General features: G+C 38.5%; 3 protein-coding genes across 4 annotated transcripts; all 3 read left to right on the top strand.

The window, feature by feature from the left end:
• Positions 1-2,183: 2,183 nt before the first annotated feature.
• On the top strand, positions 2,184-3,392 carry pet100 (PET100 cytochrome c oxidase chaperone). The gene is made up of 4 exons (XM_028413081.1): positions 2,184-2,313; positions 2,475-2,561; positions 2,661-2,693; positions 2,954-3,392. Exons 1-4 carry the CDS (start codon positions 2,287-2,289, stop codon positions 3,041-3,043), a joined length of 237 nt encoding a protein of 78 aa, XP_028268882.1. The 5' UTR covers positions 2,184-2,286; the 3' UTR covers positions 3,044-3,392.
• Positions 3,393-4,716: 1,324 nt separating this feature from the next.
• On the top strand, positions 4,717-14,184 carry stxbp2 (syntaxin binding protein 2). Of its 2 annotated transcripts, none has more exons than XM_028413034.1 (19): positions 4,717-4,817; positions 6,864-6,913; positions 6,995-7,076; positions 7,401-7,477; positions 7,568-7,643; positions 7,732-7,835; positions 8,120-8,268; positions 8,350-8,434; positions 8,957-9,087; positions 9,199-9,306; positions 9,612-9,669; positions 9,769-9,834; positions 10,044-10,124; positions 11,835-11,976; positions 12,161-12,267; positions 12,348-12,446; positions 12,541-12,626; positions 13,320-13,477; positions 13,566-14,184. In XM_028413034.1, the coding sequence occupies exons 1-19, from the start codon at positions 4,781-4,783 to the stop codon at positions 13,652-13,654; spliced, it is 1,785 nt and encodes a 594-aa protein (XP_028268835.1). In that variant the 5' UTR covers positions 4,717-4,780; the 3' UTR covers positions 13,655-14,184. The 2 variants fall into 2 exon arrangements, with proteins under 2 accessions (XP_028268835.1, XP_028268834.1); XM_028413033.1 differs by having other exon boundaries at positions 13,317-13,477.
• A 121-nt stretch (positions 14,185-14,305) lies between these two features.
• On the top strand, positions 14,306-21,615 carry LOC114440541 (uncharacterized). Its single transcript, XM_028413030.1, has 15 exons — positions 14,306-14,847; positions 15,221-15,335; positions 15,419-15,486; positions 15,584-15,727; positions 15,834-15,984; positions 16,167-16,327; positions 18,220-18,381; positions 18,504-18,648; positions 18,738-18,907; positions 19,049-19,207; positions 19,383-19,536; positions 19,614-19,768; positions 19,948-20,124; positions 20,315-20,353; positions 20,430-21,615. The coding sequence occupies exons 1-15, from the start codon at positions 14,800-14,802 to the stop codon at positions 20,898-20,900; spliced, it is 2,319 nt and encodes a 772-aa protein (XP_028268831.1). The 5' UTR covers positions 14,306-14,799; the 3' UTR covers positions 20,901-21,615.
• Positions 21,616-23,231: the final 1,616 nt, after the last annotated feature.

The following is a 23,231-nucleotide window of genomic DNA, read 5'->3' as shown; positions in this document are numbered from 1 at the left end:
ATAGATTTTGTTTGCTCGCTCATTTGTTCTCAAACCACTCTCCTTTTTATTTAGGGGTCATTTACAACTAGGCCAAGGATGGTGTTACCATGACAACTAAACCAAAGAGAACAGCATCAAAAAAAAGAGATGCTAGAAAAGTAAGTCCAAGCTCTGGGAATACATTTGAAATACTGCCCTAGCAAGTGTATTCAAGGTCTTTATCTCATTATTTTCCTAGACATATGCCCATTACAGCTAGTAAAATTAATTTGGAGTTGTGTGATTAATACACCAGCTCTCAAAGGTTGTTTGATTTTGTTGGCATTTGCATGCCCTTTGACCCAAACCAGGCCTTTTAACATGCTCACAAAGTGGGGACACTGACAACATATATTAGTTCATCACAAAACTGACCCATGACATATATATACATTACCAGGAGAGGTCAGGCCACTGTAACAAACTTAAAAACGCTGCTTCAGAAACAGCAAGAAACAGTAAGAAAAAGGCACAGCATCTTTACACATTTAGGCAAAAAAAGCCATTCCAAATAAACATGCAATTGCACGTAAGCTCGTATCTGTCATAAGACAAACTTGTACTATTGTACGTTTCACATTAGCTTTCCGACAACAAAACCCATGGTAACTTTAAAGCAGTGGATGTCTCATAAGTGACAGTATACCAAGTAACGGGCCTCAGTGGAGTGGTCTGTGGAAGACACCAGTCGGATGAATGTCACTGCTTTGTGTCTGTGATATACAGCCATGTTAGTGACATGTGCACTACGGGCCCTTACATAACTATCTTGCATAGAAACATAAACCGGATGTGGTGGATAAAACTATAAATTGCAAGGCAATTACTGCTGGCGAGCGACCATCGTCGAGAAGCTAACATCCCAACGTTAGGCCACAGGGCATAGATTATTGCCTGGGTTTCGCAATGGACGTCAGTGCCATGCACTGCAGAACAGAAGGCAAACGGACATTACAGAATTTTGTTTCCAAGATCGTGACAGTAAGCTTTAGTAAATCAACATTAAACCTATTTCCCCCGTTGATTGTTCAATTGACTGGTTTCTCAAATAGCCTCAGTCTGAGTGTGCGCCACCATCACCGTGACGGCGTCACCGTCTCCCACAACAAGATAGTCGACGAGCAAACTAGCAATAGACGCCCAACATGGTAGTCCCAACATCATTCCTTGGACTATTTGTAGCATATCTGGGGCAAACATTGAGTGAGGCGGGCAAGGGATGTACGATCGACACACAATGTAGGTGCAGTTATTGTGTCTTTTGATAGACAACTGCCAACTAGCTGTAGCTAGCAAGCTAGCTACCCAGAATAGGCCGCCGTGCAAGAGAACGGTCTCAGTAGACGCCGGGCATCAGTGCTACCTCCTAAGCATTTACACGTCTGATCCCGTGTTTCTTGCTGTCAACTCACACTGCTTACTGAGACATCATGATAGGCAGAATAATGTTTGAAACAACGGCATTTACCTGGGTTTATCAGGTTGCCAGGGCGCGCGGGATCTTTCTCTCCGAGGATCCTGAACACCTCTCGTTGTCGATGACGTCACACGTAGGTCTTGAGCTGCGGACGTAAAGAGCGTGTCACGGATCCACACTGCGTCTGCAACTTCAGAGCAACTAGGGAGATACTGTGCAATATGTACCACAATATATATGCACTGCATCTTTTTAAAACAAGTAATACGTTTTCATTTCATCATAGGGTCCATACAACTACAATGAAGTAAGAAAAAAGTTTAAAGATGCTGCAATGACCAAAGATAATTAGCCTAAAAGCACAAAATATACTACACTCTAGTCAAATCGTTAAACATCAAGCTGAGTATTTTTTTAAATTTATTACTGCATTACAAATCAGTATACAGGTGGCATTTAAAATACCTTTTGTCGTAATAAATATATATAAACAAATATATTGGCTAAATTGCACATAAAAAGCAATAGTCTGGAGCCCCTCAGTGGACAACTGCGGTTAAAATGCTTTCATTAAACCAAAGCGCGTTTCAAAGGTTAGTTTCTAATTTTAAAAATATGCATGTGGAAAGAGAAAAGATATATGATATATAGACAAATGCCTTTATCTCATTTGGATTACATTACGTTACATTTAACATGGGTAAAAAAAACTTTTCTTCACACGCATGCGTCGTATTTATCAAGTGATTGGCCCGTCTAGAGACCCGGAAGTAGTCTGAAGGTCTTTGGCTATGGAGCATTGAGTTTAGATAACATTTTGTCGTTATACATACAAAGTCACTGTGAAAATGGGTGTTAAAATAGAGGTATTTAGGGTAAGTACTATATGTTAGAAAATAGGTTTAACGGTCATTTGTTGCATATACTGTTTGAGTTCATGTATTTTCTAATGTTTCCTTTGCGAGCTAGCTAGTTGTTACCATCAGTTTTCCTGTAAGCGACCTAAGCTGATGGTTTTTGTTTTTGTTTTGAGCAGATGATGTTGTATCTGTCTTTTCCTGTGGCCATGTTTTGGATCTCAAACCAAGCAGAGTACTTTGAAGAGTATGTAGTAAAGAGAAAAGTAAGTATACGTTTTGATCACGCATGTGTTCAGTTACTTAAGCGTACTTTACTTGTAATAACAAATATCTCTCTCTCTCTGTGCGATGGGACAATAAAGAGGGAAATCTTCCCCCCTAACGAGAGAATGCAAGTAAGTGTTATGCACAAAGTCACACACAGACTTGAGTAATGCCAGACTGTTGTCAGACTCTCCGGTGTGCTTTTTTTGTTATATATTTCTAAGTAAAACAGATCTAAAAACAGACAGCTATTTGGATGTTGGATAGCACACGGACACTTCAGGACTGTTTAGATTTGGAACCAAACTAATGGTTGTTTCTTTTTAGCCATTCATTGAGGATTTTATTAGGCTGTACAGTAAAGAACTCTTGTTTCTATGTTTGTTTTCAGAGGAAAGAGTTGGAGGACTTCAAAGAGAGAATGCGTGTTCGCAAAGAGCAACAAATGTTAAAAAACTTTCCTGTGGAGTCTGAAAATTGAATGTACAGTTGAAAAATGAATGGCTTTTCAGCATCATCTCTGCTGGCTTTTCCAGAGGTTGTGTAGCAGTGATGTTTGAGCATAAAGAAATGATTCATTGAATGGAGAAAGACAGTGTCACTTTGGAAATCTCTCACATTTGTTTTCCACAAATGGATTTTCATGTGAGTTTTACACACCGTTTTAATTTAATAGTTTTGAATTGTTTGGAATTGTTTCATTTTTTCAGTTTTTTTTTCTGAATTGTAAAAACATTGTTGAATTTTTGTGGGTTATGTATTTATAAAACATAATCTCTACTTCATGTCAATTGAATGCAGGCATAAATTAAAAAAAAAAACTAGTATAATAGCCAGCCCTTTCATATTCATTTGAGAAAATGAGTCTTTGTGGGGAAAAAAATGCCTCTGCTTTTGGGCACCAGGTCCTCACTGCTTACAAACACCATAAAAAATTGTGGCTGTTTAATTAAGCTCTGGATAAGAAAACGCAAATAAATTTCAGAAATATAATAGCAGAAGTTACATGAGTCAACTGGATTAAATATAATAATAATTACATTCATTAAAACCTTTAACTATGTACTTCAGAAATGTATCATGTAATTGTAATTATTTGTTTTTTTATTTAAGCTGATAATTGGTCAGGTTTCACATATTTAAACTAGCTTGTGCGTGTCTTTTTATATGAAGATGTGTTTCATATGATATATACATTTGGCTAATATGCCTGCTTTGTATTAGGGCCACTTACATAAACAGCAGCCGGTCGAGGTTAGTGGTTCAATAAAATGCAAACTCATTGTAGTTGCAAGGATTTACTCACACTTAACCCTAGCCCCATCCTGTTTATCTTTTAACTATGTTTCCTGATATAATAGTCAAATGTTGTACACATGCTATACTCCCTCGGCTCAGCAGCAGCCGTCACAGTCCCTGTTTGTGATTGAAAATCAAGTCAAATCAAGAGATATGATTTTTGTTCATTATTATATTTTTCTCTGTATAAAAATGTAAGGTGAATCAAATTATATAGAAGTTTGCCCATTGGAACTTCATTCAACTAAAAATACCAAAGTAGAGTGTAAAGAACCACTCTTTCAACACCAAAACTGTCGGTAACACTTGTTCTCTCTTCCTTAATAGTAATTCATAAATCACTTTTAAAATGACATATAAAACTGGTGCATGCAATTAAAAATCCTAACACCTCACAACTGTGAACATATTTGACAGGACTCTGCGTGTGTTGTACAGCCCTCTTACATCTTGGACAAGTCAACTGCAGAACTTTCCGTCTATCATAATGTGTTGACATGTCTTTCCCTGAGGATATCAGATGATACCCTGGAATATATTTGGTTCTGAATTCTGGCCAGTTGGATGCCTTACAGACATTTGCTAGTCTTTTTATGATGTGATAGACTGTTACATACTTTTCTTCCTACTTCATGATGAGGGTGATGTTAGCCAAGCGATGATATGTTACAAACCTTATTCACCACCAAAACAATTTGGACAGGATCCCATCCAACAGACTTTATGAAAGACTGCAAATCATTTTATATAGTTAACACATTTCCAACACGTATTTCTAATGTCATTCCATTTGTGGTTACAAGATAATTGAGAAAACGCATGAGGTTTTTGCAGTAGTAGCTTCTGACAGTAGGGGGCGATATTACGCTGCCAACGGCCACAAGGAAGTGACTGAGTGAGGCAGCAGACCTCTGTCAAGATGGCACCGAGTGGGCTGAAAGCGGTAGTCGGAGAAAGTAAGTAACAATCGTTATAACTTAGCTGGATTCTGAAGTTTATTGTAATTCAAATACTTTGTCAGTTTCTTCCAACTCATTTAAAGCTATACTTGATGAAGTGACACTCGACATTTAAACCAGAACGTCGACAGACGTCGCTCCACTATTTGTTTCTTCTTCCTGCTTCACTCCCTTTTTAAGTGCTGACCTCACAGTAGGAAATGTTATGCTATGCTATCGCTTAACAAGTCCTGGAAAAGAAGTATTGTTTTGTTGTGTCGGTAACAGTATTTGCTAGAACAAATCGTGGTCTGTTTCTGTGACACACAGCAGAGCTGCATTGGCGTTAGTGAGTTAAAATATTGTGACAGTTCAAGTTGTAGGCTAATTCCAGTTAGCTGCTGTAAAAGGAAGTTCATTTCAAACTTAGCTTGTGATGGTCAGCTGGTCATTTACATGACTAAACTTTAACAGTATTTGTTTTAACCCACGCTTAATGTTTTCAACACTGTTGTGAAACATTGACTTTATTGGGGGCTTAAAAAAACATTAGATGTAGATTAATATGTATGCACAGCAATACCTTAATTAATGCTCTACATAGACATAGTCCATATTTAGGTGTGTTAGTTTTTTTACATTTATAAAGGTAAAACCCAAAATAACCTGTTATGCATCAAGTGTGACAGAACACAACTCCTTCACTCATTATTGCTGAAATCATCAGGTGTGTACTGCTAAGTCATTCTTATCCTGTCCACATCAGCAATTATGCAACAATGCTTTTTCTCTTTGTTTCTACTAGACTTGTAACCTGTGTATACTTGTTTATGGTTTGGGATATGGTCCTTCAATGGTTTGTTTTAAAATGTTGTGTACATGTGAGTGAACAGGCTGTCTCCACTGTCACTACAGAAAATCATATTGAGAATCTCATTATTGGTGATAAAGTCAGTGACAGAAGTAAGTCAAAGGTATTATACAGCATTCTAGTACATGCAATGCAGGACATAAAAAAGCTAAGATTACAATAATGTGAAGGCTGTGTGGAGTGTTTTGGAAAATTAGTAATTATCTGACATGGAACAGTTTCAGCAGTTTATTATTTTTTTTTTAATTTTCTTGTCTTAGATCTCCTTAAGTAAAAAGAAATTGATTTAATACAACATATTGATCATGATACAGTAATATGTGAGGAAAGGACTACTAATTATTTTTATATAGATAGATAGATAGATAGATAGGAAATTCAAGTATATACCTGCTGATATATGCTTGTGACACTCATGTAGCTACTTAAGCCAGGAAGTTAACGCATGTTGAAATCAAATATGCATAGCATTGTCTCTGTTGTGCTTTTAAGGAAGCAGAGTGAAGAACATGATAACGCATTGGTGTATTTCTTCTTTTCATGCCGCTGTTGCTCTTTTCTTCTCTGCATTGCATTAATAGATAGATCGATCATTACTGTTCCCCAGGGGAAATTCAAGTAACTATTGGGTAGTAGACACTTTAAGTTAATTGTTAGTGAATCCAAGACATAGTTTCAGGCATTTGTTTTGGGTCAGGCCCTCCCAGTCCACTGTAAAACACAGCAGGAAACCTTCAGCTATGTAGTTTGTTTGACCGGCAGCTGCACCACACCTCAGCTGTTGTGCCTATGAAGTCACCGGAAACAACAATGTCTTTGTTTAATTTCCATATACTTAAAACACTACAGTATAACATCAGGTAGTTGCACCAAAAGATTTATATAAACACAAATGCCAAATAAAGGTTTTTACAAGTTTTTGGTTTATAAATGAAAGATTTTTAGATACTAAGACACTAAGTTAACCCCTAACTTTTAACTCTTGTATCCAAAAACATTTCGGTATACCTACACGCTTTTCCTACATTTTCCTACCTACACAAGTCACCTGGCCGTATATGACTACTTGCATGAACACAAAGTTGATATATAGTAGTAGAAATCATAGTTTTATTACACATTTACTTCTGTTTTCTCTGAATTTACTGATAGTCCTTTATAATATATGGCTTCTCTTTTCTTATCTTCTCCAGAAATACTCAATGGGGTAATCAAAAGTGTAAAGAAGGATGGAGAATGGAAGGTAACAGCTGCTGTAGTGAGAACTAAGATTCCCCTTATTTTGTGACAGTCAAATTAAAAACCCCCATTGTATGTTTTTTAGGTTCTTATTGTGGATCACATGAGCATGCGAATTCTGTCCTCTTGCTGCAAGATGTCTGACATTTTGGCAGAGGGGGTGACCAGTAAGTATACAGACAGTTATGTTTGCAGACTATGGAGCAGAAGCGATCATTTTTTAATTTCAGTATAAATGTTGAAATGCCACTGTTTTTTTTTTTGTGAATATAACAAAACGTGTAAAAGCTTTTGTATCAGAAACAAGATTGAAGTAAGAAGATGCTAAATTCCTATGAAAAAGAGCAGCGTGTATGTGATGGAATTCATACACATTGTTTTAAAGTACATTATATCACTCAGATGACAGTGGTGGTTTTATATTACAAATGATACTGCTAAAGCGAGATAGTTTAAGCTAAAGTCATATTCCTTACCTTTCTGGTTTTCAGTTGTGGAGGACATCAATAAACGCAGAGAGCCCATCTCCAGTTTGGAGGCCATTTACTTGATTTCACCACTGGAGAAGGTTATCTGTTGCCTTTCCTTCATAATTCTTTACGCATAAGTTATGTGTAAGATTTTTCTCATATTTCTAATCAAACGTCTTCACTTACAGTCTGTTGAAGCTCTCATTAGTGATTTCAAAGATGCAGCCTTTACTTACAAAGCAGCACACATCTTTTTCACAGACAGTAAGTTGAAAACCTGTATGAATACAAACATGTTGTTTGGTGTATTGTGTAATTAACACATTGCCATTGCATTCTTCTGTTTCTGTAGCTTGCCCAGATGGTCTCTTTGCTAAGATTGGGAGATCCAGAGTTGCAAAAGTCATCAAGACTTTGAAAGAGATCAATGTTGCTTTCCTGCCATACGAGTCTCAGGTGGGGAGTTTTATCCTTGTTTTTTTTTTGTTACGCACACAGTTTTGTTTTATATGTGTCTTTAGCTGCTAAATTTCCCCATGTATTTCATGACAAATATTGAAGCATAAAACCAAAACCTGTAGCTGACTAAAAAAATTGAATAATTCTTCTTTCTGGGCTTTTAACTGATACCTTGTGTTTTCCACCAGTTAATGTTGATGTAATTTGAAAGTATTTTCTGATTGTTGTGAATATAATGTGACCAAACAGAGACAAACCAACATTTCTGTCACCCCTTGCAGGTTTTCTCCCTGGATAATCCAAACTCCCTGTACTCATTCTACAGTTCCAAGCCAAATGATGGGAGAGACAGAATGATGGAAAATATGGCAGAGCAGATTGCGACTCTTTGTGACACACTTAAGGAGTACCCTGCAGTTCGTTACCGCAAGTACAGAAACTGCTTGATTGATCATACATTGAGACTAGGTTGCCATTGAATATACTTGCTGATTCCCCTTCTTTCTCTTAGGGGACCTGAAGAGAATGCTAGATTGGCTGAAGAGGTCCACCAGCGCCTTACTGCTCACAAAGCTGACAATCCGAGCATGGGAGAGGTTAGGAACTACTTAGGTCACCATACTCAGCTATCCCTGTACACTTTGAACTTGAGTTGACTAGTAAAATTCTGTGACAAAGTAGAAAATACAATTTGTATGCTGTTTTTCCATTTAGAACCATATCTATTTAAGATATGCATTTCAGCTGGGACTCTGCAACTCTTTAGCTTTGAAGACTGTGGATGTTTCTGTGCTTTCTGGGTTTAATTTCCTGTCGATTACTCTTCCCAGGCTTTGCTGGACCTTTCTCCTTCTGCCCTCTTCTTTTCTGTCTTTCTTAGCTGACATTTCCTTGCTCCTGAGATGAGTCTACGCAGGCATGTATTACTGTTCTCTTTTTGCTCTCAGCTAAAGTTTGTTCTCTGTATTCTTTTTACTGTATTTACCATTACAAATTTGCTGCTTCAATCTGCATCAGGCACTGATACCTCGGTCATATAAATGGTTTATGACAGATACATGCACATATTTATTATTAGTAGACAGAAACCTTAAATATATTGTGTTTTTTGTTTTTAGGGTCCTGATAAAGCGCGCTCTCAGCTGCTGATTATTGATCGTGGATTTGATCCCATCTCACCTATTCTACACGAGCTGACCTTCCAAGCAATGGCTTACGACTTGCTAGATATCAAACAGGACATCTATACGTAAGTAGATATGATACTATTGATTGAGTACAATTGCTTCACTAGTTGGTGTGCTCTTTTTTGCATCCATATCACAATAATCATTTGTGCTATATTGTGTTATATTTTTAGTTACCAGACAACGGGCATTGGGAATTCAAAACAGAGAGAAGTATTACTGGATGAAGACGATGAGCTCTGGGTTCAGCTCAGACATATGCACATTGCAGATGTCACTAAGTAAGCTTGTCCCAAATACATCATCATCATATGTCTCACTCTCTTTGTCTTAGACTTTTCAACACATTTCATTTCAGCATGACCCCAAGAAATTAAAATGGTAATTTACAATAGTGCTATAGATTTGAGGCATTAATAAATTAATCAACATCATAATAAAATTAGGCCCCATTTAAATTGTAACATATCAAAACAGAGAAAAGTGCTGCAGCGGTTAACAGAATGACTTTGACAGCACATAGCAACATAAGGTTTCCTTGCATTGCAATGCAAACTTACTAATCATTCTCTAAACCCTGTTGCAGGAAAGTGACAGAGCTGCTTCGCACCTTTTGTGAGAGCAAGAGAATGTGCACTGACAATGTAAGTCATTGCTTAGTTTAAGACAGTTCTTACAGATCGGTCTATGAAAGAGAATTTTATGCTATCTTGCCGTTTTGGTAAATATGTTTTGCATTTCAGGCCAACATAAAAGATCTTTCTCAAATGTTGAAGAAGATGCCGCAGTATCAGAAGGAGCTGAGCATGGTTAGTAAGATAAAAAAGCAACAAGGAGTTTAATCATTTTCTTATTAGGATACACTGTGACAGTAAACTAAGTGCTGGTGAAGTTTTCTTGTTATTAAAACCTTATTTCGGGCACCTTGCATATTGCACTTCCCATTACAAGAATCAACTATTTTCACTGGAGCTCTAAAAAGTTTTTGTGACTGTCCCATAATTTTTCTCTTTTGCAGTACTCCACTCACTTGCACCTAGCAGAAGCATGTATGAAGAAATTCAAGGCTTCTCTTGATAAGCTTTGTGAAGTGGAGCAGGTTAGTACCCGTGTTAAGTGCAACAAACAACTTACAGCTGAACAAAGACTGTTAAGAGTTATGCAGTGTTTTCAAGTGTCCAATTCTTTTGGCTGATGCCATTTACATGCATTAATAAAAAAAATTGGTCCAATGGAGATAAACCAGCAACAGCTTGCAATGTGCTGATTTATCTATGGAGGTGTCCCGTGAATAGGCTACCTACTCTAGCTAAAATTGCCCTCCCTGCCATATCAGTATTATGCGTAACCTCGTAGATGATAACAGTTAACAGTTGTATTATTAGTCTATGTTTAAAGGGTTGCTGTATAATTGAGACTTTTCTGTTACTTCCTGTTGGTTTCTGTTTCTCATTAAATGGTATAATATTATATAAAAAAAGTAGGAGGTATAAATAGAAGCATGATGTTTTCCTGATCTGTGAAGAGCGCTCGTAAATGACCACAGGGATGTTGAACCAGATGTTCCTGGAATCTGTTTGGTCGTGCATTGTTGGCAAAACAATCTGTGAGTCTGTAGCTTTTATATCACAGGGGATCAACGGAAATGTTCCACTGTATAACATTGACATTAAGGATCTTAGATAGAACGTCTGACATGGAATTACACCATTCCACTCACTCTCTACTCTAAGTGACCTCATCGTGATGGCGTTGTTATTTATAGTGCCCTGGGGTATGTTGAAATGCTACTGCAGTGGTCAGAGGATATTTAATGGAGATTCATAATCATAATATTGCATAAGAAGCTTGCAACTGGACATCCATATGTCTACAGAAATGCAGAAGATCTGTTATGTCATTGCCGTGGGTGTAAAGGCATTAAATTACACACGTGCCTGTTGGTACTGTAGAAATCCTTTCACCAGTGGAAACCTGGGATAAAGCCACAGTCCAGACCAGTGCCAGACACTAATAATTTGGTTGTCTATGCCAGAGATGCTTTGTCTCCCTGATGGGATGCTTCCCTCTACATTTAGTCATGTATCAAATGTGTCCCAAGCATACAAGCAATGATAAGCAACACATAGTAGTAGCATTCTCAGATGTGTTAATGGAGCCTCTTTGTATGAGTAAATCACTTTGACTGCACTAATGGATTGTCAGCATGTCTGAAAGCTTTCTCTTTAATCCAGCAGGCATGTTTTGGCACTTATATAGACAGTACAATCGAAACAGCAACAGTTCACTTTCAGCTGTTGTTAAGTGTTCTTTGGCCAACCCAGTATAAACCAATGTGTGCAATGTTGTAAATGAAATGATCTTACAGTTGCTGAAACGTTGGGTTGTTGATCGGCCATAACAAGCCTTAGTCCAAATGAGGTTTAGCAAGATAATTTAGGAAAATCACACAGTGCCTAGGATGGCATTGAAGGGAAATCTCAAAGCTACAAAGTTTACATCCTAAAGTAAAATTTACTGTCATTTAGAACGTTAGCTTTATTAATAAATGTTATTATATATTTGTAAAATTTTCTGAGATGATTAGATTCACCTTAAATTTGATCAAACTTAAATTACTATGCTACTAAGAGTTTAATGCAACACCAGCATTAAACGTAGCTTTTAAAGGAGTCAAAGATTGTGTGGCATATATTAGAATATAAGAATAAAGTGTATCCTTTTGTTGATTCTTGTCTCTCAGACATAAGACACATCTTGACTTAAGTATATCACTTTGGGGTTTAGTAGCTGTTGGTGTCTTCCCCAGGACCTGGCGATGGGAGCAAATGCAGAGGGGGAACCCCTAAAAGATCCCATGAAGTGCATTGTTCCTGTGCTCCTCAACAATGAGATTGAAGCCTATGACAAAATCCGCATCATACTGCTCTACATATTTCACAAGAAAAAAGGTGTGTCCTTATCACAGCTCTTCATATTTTTTATTTTTTTGTTTTAATTTGTTACAATCAACATTTTTGTGTACAAAAAAGCCCATTTATCACTCTTAATTAGGCTATACTGAAGCATCATTATTTGTTCAGTAGCTACCAAATAGTTGTAAGTATTTTTTACATGAGTGCGGTCTTCTGCCAGGCATCACTGAGGAGAACCTTGCCAAACTCATCCAACATGCAAACATACAGGCCAACAGCAACATTATCACCAACCTCCAGAACGTGGGCTGTAACATCATATCCGGAGTAAATATCTTGATTATAGTTTGGCTGTACTATAGATGTATTGCTTTTGTATTTATTACATATATCATGTCGTTTGATAGGGCCAGAATACTGGGAAAACACTCCCAGAGCGTAAGGAGCGCACAGAGAGCACGTACCAGCTCTCAAGATGGACACCCATGATCAAGGATGTCATGGAGGTATTAATGCGTGTGTGAGGTTTCAGATATCAAAATGTATACATGTTCAGTTTTGCCTCTATCTTTGTACATCATCTGTATTACTGTTTGACAGAATGCCATTGAAGACAAACTTGACAGAAAACAGTGGCCATTCATCTCTGACCCTGCTCCCATCAACACAACTCAGACTACAGTCAGGTGGGCTCTGGAAGCAGAAAAGGGCAATTTTGATGATATGATATTCTTTGGCCCTTTAATATAGATTTTTCTGCACAAAAAGGAAATGAGCATATGTTTTTTTTATGAGACTGTATTTCATTTTTTTTTCCAGTTAGCTCTTTATCTTAAATTCATTATTTCAATGTTTTTCCTGTACTAAGGAAATACTGGGTTGAAAATGTGTTTGCTGTGTTGTTTCCTTGTTTTTTTTAAGCAACAAAGTTTAAGTGGGGTGGCAGACAGATAATAGAGTTAAACAAAAGCTTTTATCCCTGCATCTGAATTGCAGCCAAGCTTTTGAGAAGTTAAAAAGGTGAAATTACCTCTTGCTTTGAATACTTTAATCTCCCAGGGAATTCCCATCATGATGATGGTGCTTATACAAACCACTTTTATGGACCAGGGTTTACTCATAATCTGCGTAATGCACAATGCTTGTCTGCTTCCTTTTAAGTGAAGCACAGAATTAACACTGAGTAGTCATTAATAGCCACACTATAATGTATGCTCGCTGTATAAAACTGGATTCTGCAGTGTAACTCAAAAAATATATACAACTGATTATATTTTCACTTTTTTGCTTTGTTGCAGTATTTACCAGGAATAATTAAGACTTTTGCTTCAGTATTTGTTCCTTGTGGCTCAATCATTGTTGTAATTCTTTTACAGCAGTGCACGCTTTGGTCACTGGCACAAAAATAAGACTCCAGCAGAGTATCGCTCTGGCCCTCGCCTCATTATTTACATAATTGGAGGAGTGTCACAGTCAGAGATGCGTTCTGCTTACGAAGTAACTCGAGCTACTGATGGAAAATGGGAAGTGCTGATAGGTAAGCAACTTCTCTTGAAGAGGTCATAATTAAACAAGTATTTTTTCCCAAAAATTCGTTTTTTAATACATTTTTTTTCCCTTGGTAGGGTCATCTCACATCTTGACTCCAACCACATTCCTCGATGACCTGAAGAGTCTGGACCAAGTCCCTAATCCTGACTGTCAGGATAAATAGACCCTGAGCAGGGAAGAGCACACTGGAATAAAAGGTTTAACATCTGACATGAAGCAAAATTTTAGATGTAGCGATGGATGGAAATATTTGTAACTTTTTATTTTAGCATGTTCTTTTTATTTGTTGTAAATTTCTGTTCTGTATACTGCTAAAATTGAAAATGTACTAAAATTATTATTTTACATCATTATTTTGATTACTGTGCTTTTCCCATTCAAATTAATATTAATGTTATGATTTGCCTAGTTATGCACTTGTCATTGCCCCAAAACTTGATCATCTCACACAAAATGCCTTATTTAACCATAAGTAGTTGCAGACAAGAAGCTCATATTGTATATACAGTGACTGCACAAATGTTTCTCTAGGTACCTTTTTGAAATTGCATCTCAAGAAAAATGTCTCAACTGCTGTGTTATGGAATCTTGCACATTTACCATGTACTTTAATATGTTGCTGGGAGCAAGTGTGGTGGATGTTTGTTTCTTTGTTGTGAAAAGTAAGTAATAAAGAAGCACTATCACTTTAAATTGTCTTGACATTATATTTGAGGGGAAGCAGATTCCAGCCTACAGGCATTTTTTTGTTTGCCAGTGTCAGGCCATGGTTCTCTTACATCCCTACAATCCTGCAGTATTGCATTTTGTTTTCTTTTGCTGAAATGACAATACAAGAATCCATTGTGTAAGTGAAGCACACTGGCGGAACTTGCGCTCCTCACAATCTGCCATCTGGACGCACTTGCAATATATACGTAATAACATTATTGGGCTTCAAAATACAATCGTGAACTTTAAATTAAGTGTTAGGTCAAAAGGGAGAAACATGTACACCTACCAGTGAAAAAGATCATCTCTCTCCAGGCTGAGGATTATGTTTTCATCTGGGATTACAGATGGTAATATTAAAACGGGGCACTGGTTGTGGTCTTAATGGCAATAGGTTTATACTCAGGACTTAACTCTATTTAAAACCCGCCTACCTACATCCAGGATGCTTTTGGTGTAGCATCAACCATCGTCATTTCAATTGAACACACAATTTTAGTTTCAGTGAAGAAGTACTGTAGAGGAACTTTCTTGGAACATTCTCGCAGTTTTTTCTCTTTTCAGTTGGGGACCTGTCAGCTTTTTGTGTTACTCATCATGACAGCAGCTGCTGGAGTAGACCCTAAATCAGGAGCTACTGCTTTGGTAGGACATTTAAAACATTTCTTCTACAATTAATTTATGCCTGTTTTGTTGCCAATATTTATTATAAGGAAATTGGATTTTTAGATTTAGTATAATCGTATTTTATTGATCTTGTCTTCTTTTATAATGGCTGTAAAAAAGTAAATGTGTAAATTACTAAATGGTGGATTTTTCTTTTTTTTGGAATTATCACAGTGTATTGATGATACAATGTTTTACAAAGATCCCTATTATTCCACTATTTGGAATAATTAATTCACTGTTAACATTTAGTCGTGTGAGTCATTTGTCAGTGAGCCAATCCAAAAAGTAATTAAAGGAGAAAAACGCTGTCAGTGCTGTAACAGTGTTATTCTCTATCTGTTTTTAATAGGAATCCTCTGAAGAGGAGGAGATTCTGAACATAATGAGTCACTCACAGCGTGGACGGATTGAGGAACAGTGTTGCACTTTAAGTCCTGTTAAAACAGCACAAATCAAAACTACAGGTTAGGACAACACCAATACAGGAGGTGTTTGTATTGCAATGTGTAAGTAGATCGTTGATTATTCTGCACCTGTTTTCCCACAGACAATGAGAAGGTCATCCATAACTCAGACCACAACCTGCGTGTGTCATTGCCTGGGTTTAACTATCAGGTAGTATATTGGAGATTATGAAGGGTTGAGTGTGTGCACATATTCATATATTGAACAACAATATCTAACTAGTTAAGTTAAAAATGTGTTTTCTCAGGAACCTGAAAGAAACAATCATCATGGCTCTGCACCTCAGATCTCTTTGACTGAGTGTACTCCAGACAGAAACAGAAAGCTTCTGTCTGTACCTGCCAACCAATTACAAGTTTCCTGTCAGCGTAACCGCTCCAATTCCATAAATGTATGTTTTTCCATCCTGGTGGGCTATACATATTACAGATTTTCTTCTGATGAGTTTAATGCAATGCTACCTGTTTTGCATCCTTTCGCTACTTTATCCAAAAAAGACTGAATCACCTGAGGAGCAACAAAAGTTCATGAACATGATCAGCCATGGCCAGCGAGGTCGCATGGATGACCAGTGCTGTTCCTTAGAGCTAAGCAAGAGTGCTCCCTGCACACCCAAGCATACAGACAGAGAGCCTGCTTCTGACACAGGTGAATAAAAATGTACATAATATATATATATATATATATATATATATATATATATATATATATATATATATATATATATATATATATATATATATATATATATGCCAAAATTTAACATACACATTCATAGTGGTACTTAACTACTGTTTTACTGCTGATCACTATTTTACTTTATCTGCCAGCTCCAGATCCCGAAATGTTTTTCAACCTATTGGCCAACACTCAGAGCAAAAGGCTTGACGATCAGAGAGTGTGTCTTCCTTCACTACCAGGATTAGGGAATACAAATGGCACTTCTGATGGAGATTCAAGCTACTTGTGTTACATGGTCTCTAAAGCCCAGGTTAGCACTTTTCACTAATCGGTTCCTGAACCAAACCAATTTACAATTTACTGTAGTGATAAGAACAGAATATTATACTAAAATACACTCAACAAAAATATAAACGCAACACTTTTGCTCCCATGTTTCATGAGATGGACTTGAAGATCTAAACTTCATTCCAGATACACAATATTACCATTCCTCTCAAACATTGTTCACAAATCTGTCTAAATGTGTGATAGTGAGCACTTCTGCTTTGCTGAGATAATCCATCCCACCTCACAGGTGTGCCACATCAAGATGCTGATCTGACATCATGATTAGTGCACAGGTGTACCTCAAACTGCCCACAATAAAAGGCCACCCTGAAATGTGCAGTTTTGTCTCACAGCAAAATGCCACAGATGCCACAAGCATTGAGGGAGCGTGCAATTGGCATGCTGACAGCAGGAATGTCAACCAGATCTGTTGCTCGTGCATTGAATGTTCATTTCTCTACCATAAGCCGTCTCCAAAAGCGTTTCAGAGAATATGGCAGTACATCCAACCGGCCTCACAACCGCAGACCACGAGTAACCACACCAGCCCAGGACCTCCACATCCAGCAGGTTCACCTCCGAGATCGTCTGAGACCAGCCACTCAGACAGCTGCTGAAACAATTGGTTTGCATAACCAAACAATTTCTGCACAAACTGTCAGAAACCGTCTCAGGGAAGCTCAACTGCATGCTCGTCGTCCTCATTGGGGTCTTAACCTGACTCCAGATCGTCGCCGTAACAGACTTGAGTGGGCAAATGCTCACATTCGATGGCGTCTAGCACGTTGGAGAGGTGTTCTCTTCACAGATGAATCTCGGTTTACATTGTTCAGGGCAGATGGCAGACAGCGTGTGTGGCGTCGTGTGGGTGAGCGCTTTGCTGATGTCAATGTTGTGGATCGAGTGGCCCATGGTGGTGGTGGGGTCATGGTATGGGCAGGCATCTGTTATGGACGAAGAACACAGGTGCATTTTATTGATGGCATTTTGAATGCACAGAGATACCGTGATGAGATCCTGAGGCCCATTGTTGTGCCATACATCCATGAACATCACCTCATGTTTCAGCAAGATAATGCACGGCCCCATGTTGCAAGGATCTGTACACAATTCTTGGAAGCTGAAAATGTCCCAGTTCTTGCATGGCCAGCATACTCACCGGACATGTCACCCATTGAACATGTTTGGGATGTGCTTGACCGGCGTATACGACAGCGTGCACCTGTTCCCACTAATATCCAGCAACTTCGCACAGCCATTGAAGAGGAGTGGACCAACATTCCACAGGCCACAATAGACAATCTGATAAACTCTATGCGAAGAAGATGTGTTGCACTGCATGAGGCAAATGGTGGTCACACCAGATACTGACTGGTTCTGAGTCCCCAGACCGCCAATAAAGCAGAAACAAAATGCACATTTCAGGGTGGCCTTTTATTGTGGGCAGTTTAAGGTACACCTGTGCACTAATCATGATGTCAGATCAGCATCTTGATGTGGCACACCTGTGAGGTGGGATGGATTATCTCAGCAAAGCAGAAGTGCTCACTATCACACATTTAGACAGATTTGTGAACAATGTTTGAGAGGAATGGTAATATTGTGTATCTGGAATGAAGTTTAGATCTTCAAGTCCATCTCATGAAACATGGGAGCAAAAACAAAAGTGTTGCGTTTATATTTTTGTTGAGTGTATAATGGATGCTAAACATCTAATTTACAGCCAGGAGTTTCCTTCTTCCCAGTGTTTTGAATGGTCTTTGCTAGTCTGTTTTAATGTCAGAACATGTTCTATGGATAACATTTGTAATGTTACACTCTTGATATGTGGGTGAACAAAAATGCTGAGAAGCTTATTTATTGCATTTTCAGGAGTCCAGAATGGAGGACCAAAGATGTTTCCTACCACCATCCCTGTGTCCATCAAAAAAAGATACATCTGTATCTGGTGTAGGCCCTCCACGTTCAGCCTCCTTCAGCCCTGGCTCAGGCATAGAACGACCACAGAGAAAAGATGAAATCTCTAAAAAACAGGTATGTGCTCACAGCTCTCATGTTTAGCTGAATTGAAACACAACATCACTGTGAGTTTCATCATTTTTATGATGTTAATTATTACAGATTTAAGTAGGTATTGCTTACTTTCTCTAATCTAGGTCTTGACTGCAGCTGAACAGGAAGAATTATTTTCCTTAGTGAGTCATTCCCAGCAGAACAGAATGGATGAACAACGATGTGTCCTAAATGTTACGCCTCAGTCCACACCTAAACATAACCTCAGTCAGAACACTGTGCCTGAAGGTCAGAATGCAAGCATGTGTATGTGCATTCTATTGCATGTTTTTACAATAATAACATTAAGCTAATATTTTATTTTTGTGCCATCCCAGGCCCAGATTCTGAAAAGTTTTTCAGCTTACTGGCCAACTCTCAGGGCCGACGACTGGATGACCAACGGGTCACTCTTCCTTCATTACCAGGGATACAGAATGGAGCTAGCACATCAGCTGCTGCTGAGATGGATGCAAGCTACCTGTGTTACATGGTTTCCAAAGTCCAGGTTGGCCCTATACATAGCATGGCCCATCCATTTCACCATTTTTCACCAATGACCAAATATTTATATAATTAGAAACATCATCTACATCTACATCTGTTTCGACCAAACATCACCATAAATAATCCTGTGTTGCTTTCACAGGGCTCAAGGATGGACGAACAGAGATGTTCTGCACCACATATCTTCCAGAATGTAGAAACCCCTTCTATTCAACGCAAAGGCAGTCTCATTTCAGGCAAATCTGGTCAACTTCCTCAGAGGTCTGCCTCCTTAAACCGGGCCAAAACTGAGCATCAGCAGGTCAGATATCAAAATGTCACAGGAGCTAGAGAAGGCTCAGCCTTTACAGTGATTTTAAACCAAAAATATGTGCTTGTGATTAGAGTTATGCACACTTATAAGTCTAGCTTTCAGAGACTGATGTGTTTCTGGGTGGATTCACCTCTCACTCCTTTTATTTCTTTAAATATTTTAGGAGGCATCTGCAGCTGACCAGGAACAGTTCCTTAAAATGATAAGTCATGCGCAAAGTGGACGTATGGAGGAGCAGCGTTGTTCTTTACAACCTAGCAGAAGTACACCAGCTACACCAACACACAATGGAAGTGCTTTAAATAATGTACCCATAGGTCAGAAAAACACACAGGTCAAGCATGTGTTTCTTGTCTCTGAGATGTCACAAATAACTCTTGACTGTTTGCAACAGGTGCAGAAGCTGACGCATTCTTCAAAATCATCGCCTCCAGTCAAGCACGGCGTCTAGATGACCAGCGTGTTTCACTCCCCACCCTCCCAGGAATCAGTGGGATATCTGAGGAGAAAGAAAATGGAAGAGGCACAAGAGAAGATCAAGAAATATCAGTAAGTTACTTTCTTGAGCTTTGTTGTCAACAAGTAGAATACTGTCAAGGGTTGAAAACATAGTGTGCCTGTCAGTGTGCAGTTGTGTTAAGTGATATATACAATCTTAAAATCTAACAAATATAAAAAATATAAAATGTAATTTTTTTTTTAAATCTTTGTATTTTTGTTTTTGCAAGGCCTCTCCACCACTCATCACTGTGGCTGAAAGCACACCTACAACATCAAGAAGGATATTTTCCAGACCAAACTCTCAACCCCAACTGGTAGAATCTGGCTCTACCAGGGCCATACCCAAATCTGCTTCATTTAACCCTGAGACTGATTACCAGAAGAAGCTAAATTCCCCAGCTCAGGTAAACTGTTAGCCTTACATTTAATGTTTTTATTTTAATAGAAACAATAGATTTTAAGAGAATGGAGTCTTTCCTTTTTCTTCTTTGAATAGTGTCTTGTCGTTGATATTGTATGCAGGAAAAACAAAAATAAAAACGGCTAAAATCACTGGAACACTGTGCAAAAACGGAGAAATTGTTTGTTTTACAGGTGACAGTGAAGGTGTCCCTGAGCTTTACACCACAGGCGGTAAGCCATTTAGGGTAATCACCCAGAGTTATTACTATTATAAACCACATGTAATTGTCTCTTTTATATGTCAAAGGGGCAGGAGTTTGCCAATCAGCCAATAACATTCCCAGAAGTTTTCCTAACTCTTGGAGCTCCAGGAGATAACCTTGTGATCCCTCTGAGCCCTGTACCTGGAAGGCCCATGTCCTTTGACTTAAACCTTGTCCCGAAAGAAGATGTTAGATCCAGGCAAAATTCTCCAAGCCATGCAAAAGCAAGGAAAGCCCACTCAAGGCCATCATCTCCCAACCAAGCTGCAACCAGTAAAACCCATCCTCAATCTTCATGGCCACCAGAACAGGGGAGTCTTGTGACCAGCCCCATCAGTCCAGATGACGACTGCTTCTCCTTGATTGAGAAGATTCACACAGCCCAGCTGCAGAAAGGAATGGCTCAAGGACAAAAACTGAAGGGGGATCCAGGAAAGGGACATGAAAGGGGAGAGCAAGGAAAGGGGAAGGGGCATGGAAAGAAAGATAAAAAGAATGGTGGCAATAAACAATAGTCAGGTATGGTATTGGTGCTGACCCCTGGTTTAAATGAATTTAAATGAGAATCAGTTAAGTAAATAATAAAATCTGCATGTAATTAACAGGATTGAGAAATTGAAAGTGAATATTAAATTGTTTTTGTCTTTCCCACACAACTAGGTCTTGCTGGAATTAAACTGAAGTTTATTTTGTTTTTGGAGGGTTATTTAGAGGGCTGTTTTTGTTCTTTGCTAGGTAAGTGTAATTTATACTGTAGATTTTGAGCTCATTGTTGTGGGTGGGAGCTCCTTGCTTTGCTTTTTGAGGGTAGGATGATACTAAACCTGCAAGTACCTGCAAACTGTGTGAACCTATGACAAAAATATATTTTAGTTTAACGTTGAAGACCTCATTACTTCATTGCAACTTTATATCAGGAGGCTACCAGTTACAGGGATCGCCATGGAGATGTTAGTGATGAGTTTTGATTATTAAAAATGGCAGATGGCTGACTGCAGTACTACAATTTCTAATTTGATTTGTTCATCCAAATCCAATGCAAGTATAGGACCCAGCAAGCAGCTGCTGAGGACCATTTGCATCTTGTGAAGTGAGGATATGTGGGTTCCTTGCCCCTCACACAAAAAAAAGGAAAACGTAGCAAACCTGTGATTCTATAATCTCAGAGAATATTTTTTTCATATAAATTATTTATTTTGTGTGTTTTGTCTGGGAATATTAGCGCCTACCCTTCTCTCTTTTTTTTAAATTATATTTACATTTGATCCTACTGTGCCATCAAACAAAAAACAAACACCACAATAAAATCTCAGACCTTAACTAACTGAACTCTTTTCTGGTCTTGATTTGCTCAACCAATATGGAGAGCCACTGCAAATGATGAAAACAAGTGTGACATATGTCGATGAAGATTCTCAGTCATCCAGGTCATAATACGTAGAGAAGACTACGTATTATGACCTGGATGCCTAAGCTAATGACTATGAAACTGCCGGAGGGGGACTGGTTGACAGCCCTTTGTTCTTGCTGTGAGTATGTGCAAACTTCCTGGGAATGGATGGAAGCTGCATGGTATGTATGTGGTAGAAAGATGATGTCTGAGGCCACTACCTCTGTTAAGACTCAGCTGTTCACCTCCACCTCAAAGAGAAGGGACACTCCTTTGAGGACAACAATGTTCACATCTTGGACAGAGAGGAAAGGTGGTTTGAAAGAGGAGTCAAGTAAGGCATCTACCGTATTTTCGCGACCATACGGCGCACCGCGTTATAAATCTCAATTACAGGGTCTATTTCTGTATTTGACACATACACAAGCCGCACTGTATTATAAGGCGCATGTTACGCTAAAACATACCAGTACGTAAATAAAAAGGTAATTGGTTTGTTACTCACACGTTGTTCTGCATAACAATTTGAAATGTGTATGTACAATTTTCTGTTTTGCTGCCACACCTGTGTGGTGTTTTTCTTGTTGTGCTCTGAGCTGCAGTGATCTGTGATCGGACCCTCGCGTCTGAGCTTTAAGACAGAGAGTTACGTTGCGCTGCAGAAGTGAAAACACAGGAAACCGCTCCGCATCCTCCGCAAGCCGCTCACATCTCTCAGTATGTTAAGCTGGAAAAACCCTCCCTTAATAGAGGTGGTAGCCTCAGACATCATCTTTTTACCACATACAATGCAGCTTCCATCCATTCCCACTGTATTCCGTTACAGTTACAGTCTAAAGAGATGGTAATCAGAATACAGTTACATCGTTGAAATCAGTGGATTACACACCAGTACCTTCATGTGCTTTTTCACTTTGCTGGATGAAACAAGTCACATAAAAAAATCATCGTCTTCTTACAACAAAGATCTTGTTTACAGCAGATGTCTGCTCTCTGCCACTTGTCCCATTGTGTGGTCATATATGTGTGTATGATGGTGAATACTCGTTGGAGTGAATGCTCTTACCGTCAACACAACATCTCTGATCAAAGCTAAAGTTTTTGCTTCATGTCAGCAAACTGGACAGAAAGTTGCGTGCTGCGGGCGACAGAGAGGACAGTGCAGCCGGACTGATGGGGGGTCAGAGTCTGAGGATGAGGATGACGCGCTGCCTGCTTAATGCTCCTCAGTTATAATGCCAGTACACTGTTAGTGTCACTTGAATTAAGTGAACAAGTTAGCTGTTAGCTAACTCTGTCCAAAACTGAGGCTGACTAACATTTAAGCAGGAATGTGTCTCTTGCAGTCAGGTAGTTTTATACATGGTAAAATTATGATGTTTTATGTAAACATCATAATTAGTAATCCAAGTATTCAGAATATGTTACTCAGATTGATTAATGTAACGGAATATAT

The sequence above is a fragment of the Parambassis ranga genome, chromosome 8 (assembly GCF_900634625.1).
Source record: "Parambassis ranga chromosome 8, fParRan2.1, whole genome shotgun sequence".
Lineage (NCBI taxonomy): Eukaryota > Metazoa > Chordata > Actinopteri > Ambassidae > Parambassis > Parambassis ranga.
This window is presented reverse-complemented; position numbering and strand designations above follow the sequence as displayed.